The sequence below is a fragment of the Colletes latitarsis genome, chromosome 6 (genome assembly GCF_051014445.1).
Source record: "Colletes latitarsis isolate SP2378_abdomen chromosome 6, iyColLati1, whole genome shotgun sequence".
NCBI lineage: Eukaryota > Metazoa > Arthropoda > Insecta > Hymenoptera > Colletidae > Colletes > Colletes latitarsis.
Genome location: NC_135139.1, coordinates 12,201,090 through 12,222,807, shown reverse-complemented (window position 1 = coordinate 12,222,807; position 21,718 = coordinate 12,201,090). Strand labels below are relative to the sequence as shown.

At 40.4% G+C, this 21,718-nt stretch overlaps 5 protein-coding genes across 11 annotated transcripts in view; 2 read left to right on the top strand and 3 right to left on the bottom strand.

The window, feature by feature from the left end:
• Sm (heterogeneous nuclear ribonucleoprotein L) overlaps nucleotides 1-1,612 on the bottom strand; it is a 282,230-nt gene extending 280,618 nt beyond the window's left edge. For both annotated transcript variants that reach the window (XM_076766982.1, XM_076766983.1), the window contains exon 1: nucleotides 1,299-1,612. In XM_076766982.1, the coding sequence (XP_076623097.1) occupies nucleotides 1,299-1,361 (63 nt within the window). In that variant the 5' untranslated portion in view covers nucleotides 1,362-1,612. The remainder of the gene's footprint in view (nucleotides 1-1,298) is intronic.
• A 228-nt stretch (nucleotides 1,613-1,840) lies between these two features.
• On the bottom strand, nucleotides 1,841-4,129 carry LOC143342421 (methyltransferase-like protein 25B). The gene is made up of 8 exons (XM_076766274.1): nucleotides 4,003-4,129; nucleotides 3,745-3,854; nucleotides 3,411-3,675; nucleotides 3,200-3,348; nucleotides 2,835-3,137; nucleotides 2,612-2,765; nucleotides 2,430-2,539; nucleotides 1,841-2,343 (listed from the first exon to the last, which is right to left on the bottom strand). Exons 1-8 carry the CDS (start codon nucleotides 4,120-4,122, stop codon nucleotides 2,067-2,069), a joined length of 1,488 nt encoding a protein of 495 aa, XP_076622389.1. The 5' UTR covers nucleotides 4,123-4,129; the 3' UTR covers nucleotides 1,841-2,066.
• A 3,287-nt stretch (nucleotides 4,130-7,416) lies between these two features.
• Nucleotides 7,417-11,788, top strand: LOC143342382 (uncharacterized). Its single transcript, XM_076766189.1, has 2 exons — nucleotides 7,417-11,190; nucleotides 11,437-11,788. The coding sequence occupies exons 1-2, from the start codon at nucleotides 8,282-8,284 to the stop codon at nucleotides 11,594-11,596; spliced, it is 3,069 nt and encodes a 1,022-aa protein (XP_076622304.1). The 5' UTR covers nucleotides 7,417-8,281; the 3' UTR covers nucleotides 11,597-11,788.
• Nucleotides 11,789-12,260: 472 nt separating this feature from the next.
• LOC143342329 (uncharacterized) lies at nucleotides 12,261-14,053 on the top strand. 4 transcript variants are annotated; one of them, XM_076766090.1, is made up of 3 exons: nucleotides 12,261-12,380; nucleotides 12,474-13,660; nucleotides 13,743-14,053. In XM_076766090.1, the coding sequence occupies exon 2, from the start codon at nucleotides 12,569-12,571 to the stop codon at nucleotides 13,658-13,660; it is 1,092 nt and encodes a 363-aa protein (XP_076622205.1). In that variant the 5' UTR covers nucleotides 12,261-12,380; nucleotides 12,474-12,568; the 3' UTR covers nucleotides 13,743-14,053. The 4 variants fall into 4 exon arrangements, with proteins under 4 accessions (XP_076622205.1, XP_076622206.1, XP_076622207.1 ...); XM_076766091.1 differs by having other exon boundaries at nucleotides 12,262-12,380; nucleotides 12,479-13,660; XM_076766092.1 differs by having other exon boundaries at nucleotides 12,265-12,403.
• A 76-nt stretch (nucleotides 14,054-14,129) lies between these two features.
• Nucleotides 14,130-21,718, bottom strand: part of Sev (receptor protein-tyrosine kinase sevenless) — a 38,317-nt gene continuing 30,728 nt past the window's right edge. For 2 of the 3 annotated variants that reach the window (XM_076766087.1, XM_076766089.1), the window contains exons 13-20: nucleotides 21,055-21,656; nucleotides 20,036-20,671; nucleotides 18,556-19,973; nucleotides 18,059-18,481; nucleotides 17,744-17,967; nucleotides 17,205-17,675; nucleotides 16,757-17,120; nucleotides 14,130-16,150 (exon numbers count right to left, since the gene is read on the bottom strand). In XM_076766087.1, the coding sequence (XP_076622202.1) occupies nucleotides 15,279-16,150; nucleotides 16,757-17,120; nucleotides 17,205-17,675; nucleotides 17,744-17,967; nucleotides 18,059-18,481; nucleotides 18,556-19,973; nucleotides 20,036-20,671; nucleotides 21,055-21,656 (5,010 nt within the window). In that variant the 3' untranslated portion in view covers nucleotides 14,130-15,278. The remainder of the gene's footprint in view (nucleotides 16,151-16,756; nucleotides 17,121-17,204; nucleotides 17,676-17,743; nucleotides 17,968-18,058; nucleotides 18,482-18,555; nucleotides 19,974-20,035; nucleotides 20,672-21,054; nucleotides 21,657-21,718) is intronic. The other variant, XM_076766088.1, reaches the window with a different exon arrangement.

Sequence of the window (21,718 nt, the reverse complement as noted above, 5' to 3'; positions counted from 1 at the left end):
AACATTTAACAGGTCTTGCATATAATATTGGACACATTTTCTGACAATTAAATTATAAACGTATTACACTAGTATTTCATGTTTATGAATGAACATAATTTATTCCAGTACTGCTCATTAACAATTCAATTACATCCTGATTCACTTATGAGAGAGAAATGTAATTTGAATAATTTCCATTACTAATGGCGTTTCTCTTCAAATTATCGCAATTACCATGTCACTATACACGTTTTACTTATAAGAAACTCCATCAGAAAACACAAAAATGCATACTGTATCGAAGTAACGTACAATTTATCATAAAAAACATGTGTACGCATTCCGAGCGATAGAAGAAATGTTTTCGAGTGCAACGACACATCGTATCACGTAAAAAACATTCAATTAGATATTTATTAAGAAACAAAGAAAAGAAATACATTTCATAGCGACATCGACAGGTAAATATCGGTATGCTTTTTCGCACCTTCGAAAACCTCGCCGGATACATTCGACAACTTTACCGGAATGTCTAGGGATCGATTTTAGCACGAAAACGACGCAGCAAACAAACGGTTTGATAAGAACATTGGAGCCGCCGGTCGAAGACTCCCGACTCCAAAGCGCCGTACGAGCACGATGCTCCGATTATCTGGTCTGTTTCTACCAATAATTCATGGGTCACGGGTATAAAGACGAAACTGCCCCTCGAGATAATCGCATACGGCGAGTATCGCGACAACGCCTCGTCTCGCGCTGATAACGCGATGGAAATTATCGACCCCGGTTCACCGACGGGAGTTTGTTTTGAACGTGCATCCTCGCGCACAGCCGTCGCCAATAACGACGATGGAACGGGTCTCCTTAACGGACGACGGTGGCGACGGCGTCGTCGACGAATCCGAATCGTCGATGATGCGACGGGCACACGTACGAGATAACAGGTTGCTGCCGAAACACAGGCCACGTATCGGAAGCTAGCGTGCGTTTCGTATTATACACGACACGACGACACCGCGACACGAGACAATCTCCTTCGAGAGCGCGCGCATCGCCCATTGTTTCGACGCGGTGGCGGTGATACGGGTAAAAGCGACCGGATAAATGGCGACTTTCCCCCCTCCGCTGTCGCGGCCGCCTCACGGGTTGTAAATCTCTCGCGCGACACGCCGAAACGCACGCGTTCGCCGTACCGCGTTCAACGTACTTTCGCGAGAAAAAAAGTATAACACCGCGCGACAGAAACTGGACGAACGCCCAGCGTTCAACCGGAAATTAACGCACCGTCGACCGGATCTAACGTGTAAACTACTCACCCTGTGGCCAGATTCCTCGAGTCGCTGCCTCTTGGAGTGTGGTCCGTCTCCGTTGAACGCCATCCTGGGGCTCGGCACCGGGCAATTACTTTTTAAAGCGGGACACTCGGTGCTACGACGACACGTTCGTGTGTATACCGCGCGGCTCTCTACCGTGTCGACGATCTCGTGCGCGGGCGGGGGAGGGGGGGAGGAAGGAGAAAATAATCGGTAGGACACGACGCGAACGCGACGAGAACAGACAAACGCGCGAGAGCGGCTTAAGGGAAACTGGATCTCGGTGTTGCTGGAGAGGAACGTCTCTGCCTCTAGCGAAGTAGCCGGCCACTGCAGCGCTATCTATCGACGCCGCGACTCGAATACCGACGAATCCTTAGGGCGGAATCGAGCGCACGCGCCTCCACGATTCGATCCGTGTTCTGATTGGTTCGTCACCCACTCTTTCATGTGATCCGCCCAATCACGACACCAACATTAAATTTATACATACAAATGTCACATTAGCCTAGATAGAAAATGTATAGCGGCATTTTGTTGTTGTATCTGATATTCATTGCGATTGTGTGAAGGAAAGGAAATTAAAATGCATTATTCGTCACAATTGTAATTAAATAGTATCGTCCAATCAAAGACACATTGCAATCTGGGCCGACTTTGATTCGTGGACGCGGGAACTGTAATTACAAGAGTGTCTTCCATAGTAGTGTTTCGGTTCAAATTCAACGACGGTTGGAGTGTATCGAAAACTAATTTAAATCGGTAAATCGGTTAATTACGTTTCTTAGATATTAATACTAAGTTCCGAGGTGATAATCGGCAATCGAACACTGGTTTTAAAGTTGGTGATAAATTTTTCTCGGATAGATATAAAAATCTATCGAACAGTACGATCGTTTCCACCAATGGTGCCAACATCATTCGCAGTGATCCGAATATTATAACTTGTTGCCAGCGATTCAAATAGCCTTTAATTTCTCGATTATGAATATCGGAATCATCAGGCTGCACATGTATGTTAAAATGTGACGTTGCTGTAATGCAGTACCTAGAAATTCAAGGTATGTTTATACATAATTCTTATATTTGTTAGTCGAACATTTAAATTTTAGATGCAAAATGTAAAAACTCAACTGTTGAAATGTCATTCCTTTTGTTACTTTGACATTTCTTAATTGACTATGTTGTAATTTTTTACTTTTTTTTACTAAAATAGTTTCTAGAGCTGGTCTGTATGTATGCACCTAAAAATAATTAATTTAACAACACATCTATATATATATACTTCCATTGATTAAATTTACCTAATACTTAACTATTAAATCCTCATAATTTCCAGTCTTTAGTTTGTCACAGTATTTTTCAATAGCATGACATGCTACCTCTAATGACGTGTAACTTAATGTATGATTTTTACATAATAACAAGAACTTGCTAAGTGGATAACCCTTTAATCCATTTACTTCTGATCTAAAAATTGATCACATTATAAAAGATAATAAAGTTAATAGGGATTGAGTTTATATTGATTGTACAAACTTTAGAGTTAACTTCATATAACAACACCCAACAATACAAATAAATTTGACTTCACTCCTAGAAGAATAAAGTTCTAACAATAATGGTGCTAAGTCTCCGCAAGGATGAAGTCCTACAAGACCAAATTTAGTTTCTGTCTCTTCTAAATTAAAACTATTTTGAAACAAGTCTTGTAAATGACTAATTAATTCTGATTTATCCAAGTTGGATGATTCCAATTTTGCAGTAAAATGCTCTGGAGTTTTCTCAGAAAAATCAGGTATATATTTTTTAATAGATGTCAGTAATTCCTGATCCCACTTCCTGTGATAAACACAAGATTAATTGTCAACTATAATATTTCTCCTATATTGTAGCAACTTTACCTAGCTTGTTGTAACAATATACAATCCTGTTCGATACAGGTAACACATAATCCATATTGGAATGCTAAAGTACGAGCTAAATGACCCATTCCAGCTCCAATATCAACAATGCATTTAGAATTAGATTCATAGGCACAGTCAGCGCATACCTATAAATATTTACAATGTAGTAAATTGTAAATATCTATACTAGCAAAAAATAATGCATTACTTGGGCTATTTCTTGGATCTCATATCGTTTTTTCTTTTTTATATGTTTAGAGAATAAATTATTGAATTTATCATCTTGCGAATATAAATCGTAAAATATTTTTTTTTTATCTCTTTCAAATTTTTTATCATCCTTATCAATATTTATTTTTGGTTTGTTAAATTCGCAAGATATAACATTTGCTGGGTCCTCATGATTTCTGTTAATCTGTAACATGTTAGTCACTTGACGAAGTGCAAGTAACGACATAGGCCACACACGTGTACTGCAATATAATTCAAAAATCGTACAATATACTAAACGTGAGTTTAAATGGCATAGTACCTGTACTCACCACAAGATGTCTCCCGACATCCATTTACCAAATTCATGAGGAGGTGTATCTTGCAACGTCAACTTCCAACTCTCCGGTAATTTATCCCACAATTTTTCTTCGAAAAAGTCCTACGATAAAAAGTACAACCTCTTCAGGTAATCCAAAACACCATCCGATAAGAACAACGACACAAATTACGTGCTTATAACACATATGTCTGTATGTGTATCAAATTAATCCAAAAAGTAATTGTAAGATTTATTTTCTATTACGTACCACCACATAAGAATTTAATAGCCAACCGTATATATCTAAAACGCTAAATATTTGGTCAATCGTTACACGAATTCTTCTACAAGCTTTACATCTGCATCGAGTGTCTTCAGGTGCGGCCATCGTTGCTACGAAATGGCGGAAGTTTGATTGATCCGTCCACGTGGTTTCATTTCTGTTATGAATTTGCAAAGCATACATGGTATTTATTACTAGCACTTGAGGTTTACATATAATTATATCCTCGATAATAATGTTCTTCTCCCTAATTTTGTTCTTTTTTTACATAACATTTTATGATTTATAATTTATTTAATTTTGTAAACTGTATAAGCATAAATCAATATGACTATTTTAAGACACAAACAAATACATCGAAATTAATACTGTTATTTCTCGAAAATATGAGTGTTTACAGCACTGTAAAGGCATTTAATATGCATGTAATTTTAGTTCGTACGCAATTTGACGCGCCATCGTTCATACCGAGCATTTGATATCATTCAAGTATTCGATGTAGATTATCCGTTAAACATTTTTTCTAGAACCATTCTCCAAGACCATCAGACTACGCAAGATTTAAAAAGCTACTCTCTACGACAAGAAATAGAAAGTGCAGCAAGCATAACGTCGATTAAAGATACTTTTTGTTTAACACCGCGTGTACTGTCTAATTATATAACGCAGTTATGTGCATATGTCAATATACTAAAGTATGCTTTAAAGGAAAGTTAACGAGGAAGCTTACATTACTGTACAACAGGCGAAGAACGCATTTCAGTTTTTGAATACAATTTTTAGTAGAAAATTTCATGAAGACCAAATAAGAAATAAACAGTCGAGCCTATCGAAAGATATCTTCTCGTAAAGTGTCTCGAATTTTAATCAGCGAAGGTCGTATGAAACGAAAACTTTATTCGACACAAAAGATAAGGGAAATCAGAACTCTCTGCTTATTTATTAATTAAAAAGATCGTGTGCTATTCTTGCCGTGTCCCACTTTACGGCACTTTCACTCTTCAACAGTTACGTTATTGCTCATGAGCGCACTGCTCTCAGAGAACTATATACCTACAAACTGTACGGTTGTAGAAGGAGAACTGTATCATCTGCCGCTCTATGTTTTGGACTTTCATGAGAACTGGGCGACAGAAATTCGTGCAATCTGCTCTTAAGTGTTGTTTCGCAAACTGCTGTTGCAATTATTGCTAAACGCTATAATAAAACTACAATCTTACACCTACTGCACTTATCCATCCTTGGTGCACACGAGCACCCGCCATTAACTTCGAATTATCCCGCTTCTAAACAGTTTATGGACTTTGTGAAATGAACTATCTTATGATTTCAACGTACAATACGAAATAGAAGCACAGACTGTAAAATTTTCGTATCGATGACAGAGTAAAATCAAAGTTTCCAGGAAACTGATTTACTCGAAGATGTCATATAATTCGAAACCATTGGACACTTGACCAGATTCTCTTTGCTCACGATGTTCGAATCCCTCGGTGATTATTTGGACCTCTTACGCCAACGTAAGTGAAAGTTTCAAAGTAGGACGAGCGTCGTCAAATCCTGACAGAGCACGGGTATTCGCCAAATGCTCGTCTCCGTTGGTCACCGTGGACCACCGAATTTCATAAATGTAAATGTACTTCTTACGTCTAATTACAAAACCGACGAGTGGACTTTCGAACGCAAAGTGAAAATGATCGTTGCGATTTCTTCGCGCAGGTCGGATGATAAAGTTCAAAAGTGAGTCTCGGAAAGGACCGAGATGACCGTAGAGAATCGTTGAAACGGATCTACCTCGCTGCTTGATGGATCGGTTCAGAACGCGTGTTGCGTAACTATGAGAACTTTACATCGCGAGAGCTTTTGCAATCAAAGGTTTTACCAGGTCATCCTCATTTAACTGGTATTCTAGATGCCTGCCTTTCACAGCAACTGAACGCATGTTACGGAAAAAGAGTGCACGCGATCTCTTTAGGTCGGTCAAGCTTGATGGAAAATACTTGGATCGCATCGTCACGGAGAAAAGAAAATGCGACGCATCTTTTAACAGATTAAAGTTAAAAGAAATACTTCTATAAGTGTATTCTATAAGTAAATGTAAAAAAATAGTATTAAAATAAACGTGTTAAGTTTAAGGAAGATAATTGAAATGGTGGATCGAAAGGTAAGGTCATCTTCGTACGTTATTTTTCAAATTAAACACTAAAACTTTCGATATAGGTATATTTGAAATAATTAAATGCACGATGGTTATCTTTTTTAAATATTTAAAAAGTGAAACGAGTAAACGTTGCGCTTTTTAAACCTACTACAAAAGAAGAAGTCTGTTAGGGAAGTCGTTAAATAGAAATATGAAAGAAAGTAGAATTTGTTGTACTTAATATGAAGCCAACAACTACCATCGAGTTAGAGGTGTCAACCAACAAGCAACAAAAGTGATCGGAGGGATTTCCTTATCGTCGTGGAAGAAAGGTCATTAGACAGACACCGGAAACGATTCGTTCGCAAGAAATCATTCGCTCGGAACCGCTGTGAGGCTTCAGCGAAAGTAATGATAAGTGCATGCGCCCGAACGAGCGCTCGTGTTGTAAGTTTGCAGCGATAGTCTTTCACCGAATAATTCGGTGTGCACCATTCCAAAGGCGGACACGGCCTTCTCCTAGAGGGAAGGTGGGTTTCGGTTTCGATAGGCCTTGGATAGGTCATCCGGAGAAGCGACGCTCGGTTAATATAATCATCTTCCTTTCCTTTCAATCGGGAGTCGGATTTAAAGAAAGTCCGCAACGACTCTGCCCGTTTCCCCTTCCCGCTCGTGCCTCTCTTCGTGCACGAACATTTTTTCTTTTTTCGTCTCGAACAACCGCGTCTCTGTATGTCCTGCACGCCACGGCTTTAACGCCGCTTCACACTAGCCACACAAAGTGTACGTAGCCACCAGCCAGAGAAAGGTGCCCCACCGTATTCGATATTAGAGAGGAGCTTCTTGAAGAGCACAGTGGTGGTGGCATCAGGTAGGGAGAAACGGGCCTCTGGGCCCAATCTGTCCTCAGTTCCCATTCGAAGCTCTATTCAATATCATTCAGTACATCCCCGGTCCTCTGGGTATCATGTTGCCTATCGTGAATTAGCCGTGCCCGATCAACCGAACACGTGAAGTCAGTGTAGTGTGACTTTAACGATCACAAAAAGGACCCATCGAGTGACCGATACGGACACGCCATGCGCTTCCTTCAACTGGTAATTATAAATGAAGCTTGGTGTCGTTCCAAAGCCATCCCGGCGACCGGTGAAACTCTCGGCAGTGTCGCGTTAACTGAATAGATAGTTCATTTAAGAGAACGTGCCCGCTTGTACTTTCATCGTAATAAGCGCGTCTCGTTTCATAGTTACGGGAAACGTTCGACGCGGTTCTATCATTTGTAATCAGTCAGCGTATCGCCGTCGGCTACTTAGCAAGGGAAAGTATGTATATCGAATTAGCGACGCGTTTATGTATGTTTAACAAATCGTTCCCAATCGTATCATCTTCTTCGTATCGTTCCACAAATTTCGAAAAGTTTTATCTATCTGGTACAATTACAAAATTGTACGTTTAACTTCCGCGAAATTTAATATTGGGACCGCGTAAACGAACTTCATTGCGACCGCGTTTGTTCGCGTTCAGTTTTCTTTTTCTTCAAAGAATATTAAGAAGTTTCCGCTTTAGGAGAGTCACCGAATTCTCAAGGTGAAACGCGCAACGTCGTGAATCTAAAACCTAAATTTTCTCTCTTTCTTTCTCCATTGCCATGTGAAGCAAACAACAAGAATTTCTGTTCTATTCGTGCAATTTACACGCGTGAAACATTCTATATCCGATACGTGCTGTAACTCGGCCCCGCCATATCGGGAACACGATCGCGGCTGGGAATCGCTTATCAGGGTAGCAGTAACTGTCCATTCGGCGACGCTAGAATACCAATCGATTTGGCCTCTTAAGGCCTTACAGGATATTTCTTCTCATTATTAATCGGGTCACTCGGTTAGACACGCGCTACCGATCTTTCTATAAATGCTTGTTACGCGTTTGTATGCGGAAATCCTTCGTTAATTTGTCACCGTTCGAAGCTTCGATACAGTTTCGCCGTTTCAGATTGCCGTAGCGGCAGCGACCTTCGTCGTTGTGACCGTTGCCAAAGATGAGTCCTCGAAAAGCCGCGATAAAAGACAACAGGTTGCGTTTTATCCTAGAAGAGGAGCCAGACCGCCACCTTACGCGGTTCAGATGGAACCCATTGTTCAGTATTCCCAGAGAGATCCGCTTTACAATCCTCTGGCTAGCTCCAAGAGCGACGATTATTACGAAGAGGGTCCCTTAAATTATTATCCCACCGAACCGGAGCCGATCATCGAAATTATCATCAAAGAATCCAACGAATCTCTGCCAACGCCGGTACCACCACCTCCGCCTCCGCCACCAAGGCCTACAAAAGAACCTATACAAGTGTTTTATGTGAAATATGAAAAGAAGAAGGGCTACGGGGATAAACCTCGCGTGGTCTACGATCCGCCCGTACCTGCGCTAACACCTGTTGAAGAACATGAAGAAATCAAGCCAGATAAAGCGGCGCCTTACCCAGAAGAACCTGTTCACACAGCGACACCGGCACCGACGGAACCTTCTACGACTTTGAGAGCAATCATCCGACCTGACAGTGAAGTGTACCATTCTGGCTCTAGCGGGATTCGCGTTACTTTTGGCACGGACCAGGTGCCACCGAACAACCACAATAAACGTAGCGACGTGGAGGTATTACCAACTCAACACTCCAAACCAGCTTCCTCTGCTCCAGGTTCTCCTAAAAGGCAACACGGCCCGTACCAACCGATTCAGCCCGTGCATCAAAGAGTACCCTCGGCGTTTCCCCAACAAAGGATCGCAAACTCGTTCCAGCAGCAACAGACGCTGCATCAACCACTTCAGCAGCAACCGCCTCTAAATTTCTTGCAACAACAATCGCCGTTTCCCCCTTTACCGCCACAGGCAAGAAACCCGTTACCAAGACCCCAACGGTTGCCTATAACGATCCAAGGTTTGCCGGAAGTGCAGCAACGCGCGCCGTTCAATAACTTCGCCCCGCCACATCGTGTCAGCATCAATCACCCGCAACAACCAGGATTCCCTCCGTCGCTTTCGGTTTCTCATCAAAATGTACAGATACAAAATCAACCAGTGTCCATCAATCAAGCCAGTCACTTTAACGTGGATCAGCAGCAGCCTTTGCCTGTACATAAGCAGCAGGAGTTGGAGAAACAGAGGTATCACGAGCAACGTCGTCAGCAAGAACTGCTGAAACACCGTGAACATCAAAGGCAGCACGAGCAACAAAGGCTTCAGGAGCATCAGAGGTTTTTAGAACAGCAAAGACAAACAGAACAACAGAGACAGGTCGATCAACATAGACAGATAGAACAGCAAAGACAAACAGAACAGCAGAGACAGGTCGACCAACATAGACAGATAGAGCAGCAAAGATTATTGGAACAGCAGCGACAACACGAACAACAGAGACAACAAGATCATCAAAGACTGCAGGAACAGCAGCGGATACAAGAGCAACATAGATTACAGGAACAACAAAGGTTACAAGAGCAACAAAGACTCCAGGACCAGCAGAGGTTACAAGAAGATCGCAGGAGGAAACAAGAACAGGAACAAAAACTCTTGCAGGAACAGCAATATCGTTCGCAGTTGAAATACAATCAAGCCCCGCTGCAAAGTATACCACAAATACCTATTCAGTCTCAAGTTCAAAAACCTGAGGGAGAAATTTTTAAAGCTGTTCCAAAATTAGAGCAGCACTACGCAATTCGAGAAAATCCACTGCATCCTGGTCCTTTCCCACCTAATCCCCTGATCCAACCAACAGGATTCCCCGAAACTTCGCAAAACCAATACGTTTCCTCTCAGCCGTCGAGTCCATTACCAGAAAGTCAGCCACTTATAAGAAATCCATCGAGTCAATTTCTAAACGATCAATCACAACACCAGAACACGAAACAGCAAGTTTTCCAAAATCAACAGCAAGGATTTTTCTCGCAAAATCTACAGATTTCCCAACAGCAACAGCAACCACAACAACAGCAACAGCAACAGCAACAACAACAACAACAACCACGGTTCCCATCGTCGTCTCAGCGATCGTCGATTTGGGGACGTCCATCCTTCTTCGGAAGCAGCGCGAGTCCCTCTCAAAAGATTTACGCCACTCCGGTCACCAACACGGAAGATTTCAATGCAATATCCACGAATAGACCGTTTATATTGAGCACATCGACGACCACCACAACGACGACGACAACCACCGAGGCGCCAACTACTCTATCACCAAAGAGCGAGGAAAAAATCAAGAAGAACATCGCTAACTTGCCAGATGAGGTTCCGGACGACATAAGGGAGCAACTGTTGAGTTCCGGGATTTTGGGCAACGCCGACATACAAATACTGGATTACGACAAGGTCGGCGACATACCGATCGAGAAACTACCGCCCGAAGCCCTGGCGAATTTCTACGGCGCCGGAGGCGGTTCCGCGGTGGCTGCGAGCGAACCGGTACCGTCGATCGTCAAGAAACCCAAAACGGCAGATAGCGCGTCTTCCGCGACCTCCTCTTCTTCCACTTCTTTAACTGTTTTGGCGAAGAAGGCGGCTGCTGGCAGCTCGACTAAGTTCGAGCAAGCCACCTTGCGTCCGGGAGGCGTGGAGATGAAAGTAGTACGCTTCGATCCGAATACGGAGCAAGGCCAGGCGCTGGCTGATCAGCACATACGCGATGATGCTACCAGGCTGAATCCCGTAACCGTGGGAGCGAGAGACGAGGCTCAATACAATCGTTATTTACCGCTCAAAGTCAGTGGTGCTTCCTTCCCTATTCCGGACGCGTCTCAACTCGTCGGTCGGAAGATCTCCAGCGTGGTCGTGCTGGCACCAGTCGACTATAACTTTCATGAGGAGAAGGAGATAGAGTCGAGGCAGGGCAGGCGGGTCAGCGATGTGCAGGCGGTCAAGTTTCTCGCCGGTGATACTCTGAAGCAGTTGGTGAAAAAGCCAACTGCGGAAAACTACAAGAAGTGGTTGGAACAAGAGAGCCGCACGGAGCCGCAGAAGCAGTCGGTGGTACTTCTGGTAACCATGTAAGTGGTAGCCGCGGCACTCGATGCCATAACTAATCACGCTTACCTACTCGTTTACCTTCATTAACTCGTTCACTTGGTTTAAATGGTATATGCAATTATTCTTTAACAAGCCATATTCTCTACCATCACGATATCCCCTGAATGCTTCGAATCGCTTCCGCATGCGCCTCTTTACAAGTAACGATTGAAACCGTCGAGCTTCACTTTCTTCGACGTTAAAACAATATTCTGTTGGTGTTACAGGCCGAAAGACGCGGACCAAGGTGAAAAAGAGATCTTCATGTACGATGTAGTCTCACGATCCGTGAGTAAGTTGTCCGGAGATTTGTCTACGGCCTTCGTGGATGCTGCTGAAAGTAATTCCGATAGTAATTTCGACGACTCGAATTCCCCATCGCACTAAGTTGTACCGCACGAACGAACATTATGACATAAAATAGCAAGAAGTTACTTACTAAAAATAAAAAAAAAAAAACACATGTTTAGCGTGCCAAACCTGGATATAATGAATGAAACGTTGTCATCTCACATGTTATCTAACGATTACAACGAACGCGAAACAAAGTTTAAGAGAGGTAAAGGACATAAAACTATAAGTACCCCTTGTAGATATTTTAATTATGTATTATTATGTATATACTGATTTTCTACAATTTTTTTTATACAAAATAAATACAATCCTTTTGTACGTCTAAATTGTTCGCTTTGTTATCCTACAACAAATATTCTGAAAACTTACATTTACATATAAACGGAAGTTTCTACTCCAGTTACTTGTTTAAACGAACTTTGTTTTCATTTCAATTTAGTGCAACTAAGTTACGAAGTTGCTATAACTTAATTGAACGATCGCTTGAAACTTTAATCGAATCAAGGAAGTTCAATTTACATGCATCGTCGTTAATAAAATCGGATATAGTTATTTCGGGCGTTTTTAAATATAATCCAGTTTTAGGTAAATTAGAAAACGTTAATCATGAATTTACAAAAATTATTAACATATTATGGTCGTCCACAGCTAATCATCCATTTGCATTCATATTTAATTATACAGTTGCACACATACCTCTTGTGATTGTGTGGTGCAAATGGCGGCGACTGATATTTTATACGATGCGTATAAGTGAAGTGGCTAGTGTTTCAACGAAAAGTTTACATATAACAAAACGTGATATCAACTAGAAAATGTAAGCATTGTATGCATAATTTGGTATGTTCGTTATTAACATACTTTTGTAACTTTACACAAATGTGTTTGTAACAAGATATTTTATTACCAGTATAGGTTATCTTACATTAACATCACTTTGCACAAGGATGTTAAAACCATGATTGTGCATACTTTGTGAGGAATTTGATCAATGCCAATATAAAAATGTCCAGTAGTAGTTCCGAAAGTAGCGACGACAACCGTCATGAAAAATCACGGAAAAGACATAAACACCGACGCGACGAGAGTCCTAACCAAGACAGACGATTGAACAGAAAGGAATCGAGCAGCAAGAGTAAAAATTATAGAGATGGCAGAGAAGGTAGGGACGTTCACAAATTTAGCAGAGAAGTAAGAAGAGAAAATAATGATATGCATCGTGATAGATCACAACGTGAACGGGATAGGGAATATAGGGATAGTCGACACGATCATCCAAGGAGAGATGATGACAAACAAAATGGTAAAAGAAGGTATGAAAGGTCTCCTATGAGAAGAGAAGAACCTCGTTCAAGGCACAGAGAATACGAAGACAGGAATAGAAAGCATAGAGATACGGCTGAATATAATAAGAAGCATGATGAAACAAATAAAGAAAGAAAAAGTAATTTCGAGGAAATAAAAATGAAAAGGGAACTTTCGCCAGAATGGGGTAAACCCAATTTAAAAACAGAAGCTAAACCAAAGCCTCAGGAAAAGGATAAACCAAATTTTGAATTATCCGGTAAACTCACGGAAGACACTAACACAGTAAATGGTGTAGTTATTAAATATTCTGAACCAGCAGATTCAAGGAAACCTAAACGTAGGTGGCGATTATATCCTTTCAAGGGAGAAAAGGCATTACCTACGTTATATGTTCATAGACAATCAGCATATTTAATGGGCAGAGATCGCAAAATTGCTGATATACCTTTAGATCATCCGTCGTGTTCCAAACAACACGCTGTTTTACAATATCGTTTAGTATCTTTTCAAAGGGAAGGTGGTGGCGAAGGTAGAAGAATTCGCCCATATCTTATAGATTTAGAATCTGCAAATGGTACATTTGTAAATAATGTAAAGTTAGAACCAAGAAGATATCATGAATTACTAGAACGAGATGTATTACGTTTTGGATTCAGCTCTAGAGAATACGTTCTATTACATGAACATAGCAAAGACGATTCTTTGGACGATGATGTTCCCCTTAGTACCGCTACTACAACTGCTATTACGACTACTACCGCTACTACTATTACTACTACTGCAGTATAGGTATGATAAATTATCATTTTCAATACTTAAAAATATTTTTTTTTTTAAATGTTTAAATAAATTCTTGCCTATTAAATTCCAGGATCTCTTGTAAAATAATTATAAAAAGAACCTATAAGTAATATTTTAAATACATCAACAATGTATTAATGTTACCTCTTAAAATAGATTCCATAACGTTTTTATAGATTCTTTTAAATCGTATCATAGAGAAAATGATTACAGTCTTTGAATAGAGTATTTATCATCGTATAATATTAATTATACATAATAAAATTTCTAAATCCTGAGAAAACAAATTGTCATCATATAAGTTTTACATTTTGTGTAAATTAGTGACATAAATTGATTGTAATAAATCACTTTTGAAATACATTGAAGTTTATTTATTTACATTTGAAATTTTATTTACCCCAAAAACTCAGACAATAAATTTCATATGTTGTGCATGATTTTATGTCAAATTATATCTGCATGGTTGCATTAACATGCACATAGTGAATATACAAAATTCATACAGTTATTTCTATCTCAACAATACATTTCTTGTTACAATGATAAAAGATATTTACATGGTTCGGTTTATTAAAAATTACAATGTTTGTAAGGAACTAATAATATATAGAGAATATATTGGAGCATCTTTAAATAGGAAGACTATAAAGTATTTATCAAATATTTATAAACTATCGTATTTTTGAATAGTCTAATATTGAACGTCTTTTATAAAAACATTTCTTACAAATTTATAAAAAATTTTACAATATATCCAAATATATATAATCTAGTTTTCGTCTAATCTCTCGTCGATAATATCTTTTTCAGTATATAATATTATCAAAATATTATTTTCTAAAAGTACGTATCCAGGTGTATAATTATTACTACTGTTATTACTATAATTTGACTATTAATTTTTTGGATTTGGATAACTATATTGTTCTAATACTTTCATGGAAAAGAGTAATGAATGAAGTTCAGAAAATATCAAATTTATATTAGTAAAATATTTACATTATTTTACGACTTTTTTTCTTTGTGACGCGTTAATAATGAAGCTTGAAAGTATAAGTTTCAAACATTATCAGTCCATTCATACAATTCATAATCAAAAACTTTTATTCTTAATTGTACCATTTCAATAAGAATCGCTAAATTTACGTATAAAACTTAACAAATTCTTATGTAACATGAATATTAATTTTAATATCATACCTCGTATTACCATCAAATATGAAATTTGTACAATGAACAGTGAGACTTTAATCATACTTTTAGGTCATTAAATAAATACATTATCTTCGGATAACAAGTATAAAACTATCGCGAATTATTCTAATCCCGGTATAATACTCTACAACTATTCTCGTTTCTTAGGTGCTAAAGACAAGTCCAAGATTAATAACTAATACAACTACAAGGAAAAACTTCCTGCCACGATTTACGTAAAATAAATTTCAAATATTAAAATTTAAATATGTACAGACGTTGATATGGCAGTTTAAAGCTATGGAACTTCACACGCGCTTTCAGTTTTAATATGCTTATAACTGAAATTAATCATGTTTTAAAAATATGACTTAAAATGACTTAATTCTTTTCACCTTTAACAAAAACTTCACGATCCGTTCACTCTAACAGCATCTGTATTGATATTCGTGTATGTAACTATATTGTTACTGTCTTCGACAACTGGAGTTTGCCTTAATAAATTCAATAGCGCACTATTTATTACCAAAGGAATATTAGCCTTACCGTTTTGTAAATTAGAATGAGTTCTTTGAATTTTTGGCAATGTGTTTTTCGTAACGCTGGTATCGCTCAGCGTTGATTCTCCGGTACCACCCATAACGCTATTCTTCAATGGAAGGACATTTTGTGAACTAATTAACGATGAACTAGGTCGAGTGGGTGGAGCTAAACTAATATTTGAGCTAAGAGAACTAGAACTTCTACCCTCTAAACTTATTTCGGACCCACGTCGTTCGGTCGTGTTCCTTTTATTTTTCCGTTGATGATCAGTCAATGATGTAAAAGAATCTCTCTTTAAAATCGTTTTAATGGTGGGATTAGTTAATTTTGAACTATCTAAGGTGTTACATTTCTCAGTCATGCTCGTAATCGATGCTCTTTTACGTTCAGGTAAATTCAAACTGGATACCGAAGATCTCTTATCGCATCTTTTTTCTGGTTCTTTGTCGCCGCTCAAGGAATCTTTTTGTTCTTGTAAATTGCCGGGACTCATGTAGTCCTTTAAATCTGGATTTGTACTGGTTTTGTTTATATTACCTAAATTTTGATCAGAAATATGAATCGATCGAGGAACTTCGTATCCGCTCGTCGAATGTTCGCGTAAAATAATTTCTTCATTATCCGCTAATAATTCCAAATATTTTGGTACTTCGCTCGATTGCGTCGCGTTATGAGAATTCTGAAGGAATGGCTGCATGTCTCTACTACCCTCTGAACTGCTGGATTTCCACGAATTTCCTGTTGAAATTAACTAATTGTATTACACGCGTTCTTGCTTGTAAATTTTATTGCGAGGCACAATGAAACAAATATCGTGAAAGCAGCAGTTTACAAAAAACCTACCTGAATTATTATGATTTTGATTCTCGTCAGCAAAGTAAGCCATGTTAGACACGCCTGCAAGCATGAGCCATGCAATGATATAACAGACATGTATTCGAGCAAATTGTTAAATTTGTATACTGAATACTTTTATGATGATGCGTCACGATGTATCGAAGAATCATGTATTCGCATTTGAGAGAAACATGCTTATCTTGTGTCACGTGAAAATTTTAAATTGCATTTAAAAAACAAATTGAAATTTAAGTAGGGATATTTATGGCTGTGATTGTACTATTAGATGATGAAGCAGCTAATATTAGATTAAATTTTATTGAAGAACTATGAGAGTCATGTATAGACATATGATTGTACACATAAGCACTTGTCAAAGTATCTTTAGCTAACTGATTAAACACATTTGCTTGATTAATAGTTATACTTTAAAATGTATCAGGTATTCATATATCTCATGCCAACAGATAGATATAATGCAAGTATCGAGATTCGATCTGAACTTACCTCTTCTAGCTAAGTAATGGCCAGCATATACTGGGCTTAATGGTGCATCCTCTATAGTACTTCGATGGCTAACAATATTCTCGAGACAAACTTTAAAACTCGGTCTGGAATCAGCAGGACTCCAACAACGTAACATCAACTGGTGCAAAGCAGGAGGACAGTTGAGAGGTTTGGGCAACCTGCCCCCTGCGCGCACATGGTGTAATACTTCAAGATTTGTTCTAGCAGGATACGGTTGTTGCCCCAAGGATGTGATCTCCCACATTAATACACCAAATGCCCAAACATCGCTCTGTGAAGTGAACACACCATCTACTAAGGATTCAGGAGCCATCCAACGAACAGGCAACATTCCTTCCCCTATCTACAAAGAGAGAAACAAGTTCTAAACAAATTCAAACTTCATAACGAAAACGCAAACAGACTGCAGTCATGAGCATACATCTACCTTTCTATAATAATCATTCTTATATATATCTCTTGCAAGCCCAAAGTCACCGATCTTAACAACACGGTTCTCCCTATCTCTAGCAGACACTAAACAATTCCTGCACGCAAGATCTCTATGTACAAAATGGAGTTCCTCTAAATAACGACATCCTCTCGCTACATCCTCGCACATAGCGAGTAAATCTTGTAGACGCAAAGCGTGCGGATCGGTTGGTTGCAAAGATCGACTTGCTCTTAAATAACTCAATAAATCTCCAGCTTCCATCAGTTCCAACACTAATAACGGTGGGTCCGTATCTAAGCATACGCCAAGAAGTCTGAGCACGTGTTTATGCCGAAAATGACTCATGAGCCTAGCTTCTTGAAGGAATTCTGTTTTCTCTTGCGCCGATGCTCCCTTACGGAGTGTTTTTACCGCGACCGGTGTAATTCCAGGCCTTTCCAAGTTCTTTGCGTTTCCTTGAAACACCTGTAACATTTTAAAACAAACAATATTAATGCATCCTACAGCGTTTATTCATTTTATACTTCACTCACCTCTCCGAAGGCACCGCAGCCTAAAAACTTAGCTAATGTTATTTGTTCCCTTCTGATTTTAGGGAGCGTAGAATCGTCGGAATCGTTTTGCAAGGTGGACGCATAAAGTGCATTCGACTGAACGAAGTTTCCTCGTGGTATTTCCTGCAGCGTAGCCAATTCCACGTCGCTCACTAAGGGCGGTAAGACTGCTTTTTTATCTTCTTTACGTTGCCGGTACACTGCTGAATTGCAAAAATTTGTTTTAACCAACGACTTCTCAACACGCGCGTATCGATTGCTTGAAATCATTATATTTTACAATCGTGTACTTACGGCAAAGGAAGTAACAGAAGCAAATGAGCATAATAGTAATAACGGGAACGCTAAGTCCTAACACCAATCCGAGATGTTGTTGGGCCGCTAATATCCCTCCCGTTGTTTCCGTCAAATCGATAATCAAGCTGGATCTACTCCACGCGCCAAATCCGTACGCGTTCCTAGCTTGAACGCGAAACCTATATTTCTCGTCTATGTCCCCCGTGATTATCCAATAATTATCTGTTCCGTTGTAAAACAACTTCCAGCTGGCGTTCTCGTTGGGGTCGATTTGTTCGTTAATCTCGTTTATTTTCATCCCTTCGACGCGATATAGGGTAATCTGAGAACCGTGAGCTTGCGCGGGCTCCCAGTTCAATTGATACACGGAGTTACGCAATTTCGTCATCGTAGGCATTCCCGGAGCACTTGGTACATCGCCTGTTTCGTAAATAACACAAAGCAATAGTGTTTAAGCTGGGAAAAATTAAAATGATTAATTTGTTAACATTTACCTAACGTTTGAAACGTAAATCTTCCATCGGTAGGCCACACAAAGTCCTTCTTGTAGCTTGGGTATCTTAGGAGTAGACGGAATTTGTATAAAGTACGGGGTTGCAATCTTCGAATGAAGTACGTCACTCGTCGTTTCTCTACTTTGGAAGCGTTTGCCACCTGCCAGTCTTCCAGGGCCACGTCTTTGTATTGTAAAGTATGTCTAACAGTCAGGTTAATGGTCGGTATCCAAGACACGTTCAAACTGTTCACGCTGACACCGGTTAGCGTCAGATTATTAGGCTCCGGGTACATTGTGACTACGTGACCAGGACCCTCGCTATAAACATTAAGACTGGACCCTGAATCGGCAGGGTAGGCACGGACGAATACTTTGTATTCTTCGCCAGGTAGCCACGGTTCCAACAAGGTGAAATATCTGCCATCTTCCGCGGTGCGTTCAGAAACCTTTATCAAATGTTCTCCCTTCTGTCGTGCTCCGTTTATCAATCTATTCAATTTCCAGTGCACCTCGTATCGAACTGCCGCAGCGTTCAGTATTCTCGGTGGCATCCAGTAAACAATAGCCAAAGTTGGCGTCAGAGCTTCGACAGTGACGTTTTCAGGTGCTGTAGGGACACCAGCTCCAGTTCTTAAGACAACGCCGGAACCGAACTCCAACGACATCGATTCCAAATCAGCGTAATAGTTGCTCAACGCCAACTTGAGCCTGTATTTCGTGAAGGGTATCAAATCTTTTATTCTGTACTCTTTCTCGTAAGTCTGCAGCGTCGTTCTATTGCTATCCAGGCATTCGTGAGGCTCGTTTTCCAAACACTGGGACATGTATATCGTGTAGAGAGTTGTAGGTAAATTGTACCTTTCGCAGCCGCTCTGTGGAACAGGCTGAGGAAGCCTCACGGTAATGCTTTGTCCAGTTTTCATGATTTCCGTTACGTTGTAGGGCATTTGTCGAGGTATCAAACAATTTGCGGCTGGATAGGGTTGCAGAGGTTTCCCGAGGGCCTTGATGCTACGCACTTCTGGCAAGTAAAATCGTTGGATTTCCCCGTCATCGGGATATTCTTTATTCACGAAGTAAATCTGAGCCTCTTCGAAGTTCGACCAATATACGTTCATCTTGTCGACCGTCAACGACATAGGTGGCAATCCTTTATTGTAACTCGCGGTCACTATCAAGCTGCACGCGCAGCCATTGATGTCGGCGACGTTCAAGTGCCCTTCCAAGGAAATCCAATACATCGCAGGCTTTTGAATCGTGGTACTGTCGATCGTCATCACGGGAATCACGGCCGGTCTGTATGGACAAGAGCAATCGTCCATGTGATTGAAGAAGGGTTGAACCGCTTTCCCGCTCAAGTCTGACTGCATTATCACTCCTCTGTCGTTCTCCGTGAGCTCTATCCAGTACAACGATCTGCAATAGAAAACTCGAGTAGAATCAACGATACAAAGTAAGATATAAAAATAAATGATTACCCTGTAGACGGTAGAATGTCGAGATTTAAAATACGCCTGTTCGCCGCGACGATGCTCTTGTACTTGATAATTCCAGTTTGCCACATGGTCAAGTCCAGTTTGATAATATGCCCGCCATTTTCACGGTAGCTTGACTCAGACCAGTATAAGTTTCTCGCGACCCAATCGATGGTTACGCTGAGAGCACTGTTGTTCAGCGTCAGAATCTTCGTGGCGTTCGCCCCCGATAGATCCGACGTGACCAGCTCTTGCATCTCATTTATCCAATAAAGTTTGCTCTCAGCAGCCAAATACGTGACCTCGACCGCGATATGACGAGTAATGGTATCGTTTTTTTCCTCGTCCAAGTCGGAGATTCTCACCGCATCCATGGTTGCCACCAACAATTGCGGAACCGGATTCTCGTACGTCGTCGACACGTTGATCACGTCGGTGTACGGACCGGCGCCAATTTTCGTGTGGCCACGTACTTGAAAATAGTAAGTCGTGTTCGGCAGCAGATCGTGCACAGTGTGCTCCAATTTATCGGAAATAAGCGATTGATCGCAGATTTGGACGTCCACGTGGTCCTCCACGAACCAACATTGAACGGTGTATCCTACGATCAAACCGTTCGTGAACTCTGGTTGATTCCATCTGTAAGGTCGAAACGACAGGAAAAACGATAAATGCTTGAATACTAAATCGCGTGAAAGGGTATATTGCAACATTTCTTTCAAACGGGCGAGCAGAGAAGTGAAGGGAATCTCGCAATTCTTTGATATCCAATAATTATCTCATTTCACATCGCTTTCTTTCGCAATCGTAGACCATACATTACAGACGAAGAGATTGGAATCACTTGCTGATAAATTGTGCACTGATTGTTAACATACCAGGTGTTCTCATATTTTGAAAATAACATTGAAATTTTCGACCACTTTCTAGTCCTTCTCGGATAAGAAAACTTTGAATGCATTCATCTTTTCCTGTTTCCAAACTTTTGGCCTGTAGTGCACGCAATAAATCTCTTTGCTTACCTGAATATTGCGAAAATATCGACGTTCTCGCTAAGAGGCTCTTTATGAAATTCTATGAACGCTCTGGAATTCGTTGGTTGGCTAGGTACGCTCTGCGGCGATCTGAGCGTTCTCCTCGTGTGATGAGCCGATTCCCAATACGTGAACGCTTTCACAGTTACTTCTAAAACCGAATAGGGTAATATTTGTTCCGAATTGTTGTAGGGCATCGAGGTTTCCGTCGTGATTTCTGGATTTGAATTGGTGTTGATGTAATCCGCGAATTTTACTTCGTAAAACACGGTCCCGTAGTTGATGTTCTCCACGGGATCCCACGATATGTTGAAATTCCTCCACGTTCCTTCGACCCTAATACTGCTATAGTTGACCGCGTTCGGTAAGATTACCACGGTCTCCGACGTGAGATTCTCCGGATACTGATGAAGCGCTGGATCCATCACAGCGACCATGTGAAGGCCCGACAGAGTAATACCGTTTATTATGGCGGTGTTCTGGCCAGACAGATCACCTATCACCGCATTCCGGTCGTCTTGAAGCCACAGAAGATGTTCAGAGAAGTAACACAATGGACCTTGCATGTTTGGATGCTGCAGAGCAGAAACCTGAGGATACAAATATTTAAGGAATCATTAAACTGTTCGTTGTTTATAGCAGAGCTTAAAGC

Coding starts and splice junctions, on each gene's coding strand:
- LOC143342382 (XM_076766189.1), top strand. CDS start 8,282: ATGGAACCCATTGTTCAGTATTCCCAGAGAGATCCGCTTTACAATCCT. Junction 11,191..11,436: donor GTGGTACTTCTGGTAACCAT/GTAAGTGGTAGC, acceptor TTGGTGTTACAG/GCCGAAAGACGCGGACCAAG.
- LOC143342329 (XM_076766090.1), top strand. CDS start 12,569: ATGTCCAGTAGTAGTTCCGAAAGTAGCGACGACAACCGTCATGAAAAA.
- LOC143342421 (XM_076766274.1), bottom strand. CDS start 4,122: ATGGCCGCACCTGAAGACACTCGATGCAGATGTAAAGCTTGTAGAAGA. Junction 3,349..3,410: donor AGATCCAAGAAATAGCCCAA/GTAATGCATTAT, acceptor AAATATTTATAG/GTATGCGCTGACTGTGCCTA. Junction 2,766..2,834: donor TATATGAAGTTAACTCTAAA/GTTTGTACAATC, acceptor ATCAATTTTTAG/ATCAGAAGTAAATGGATTAA.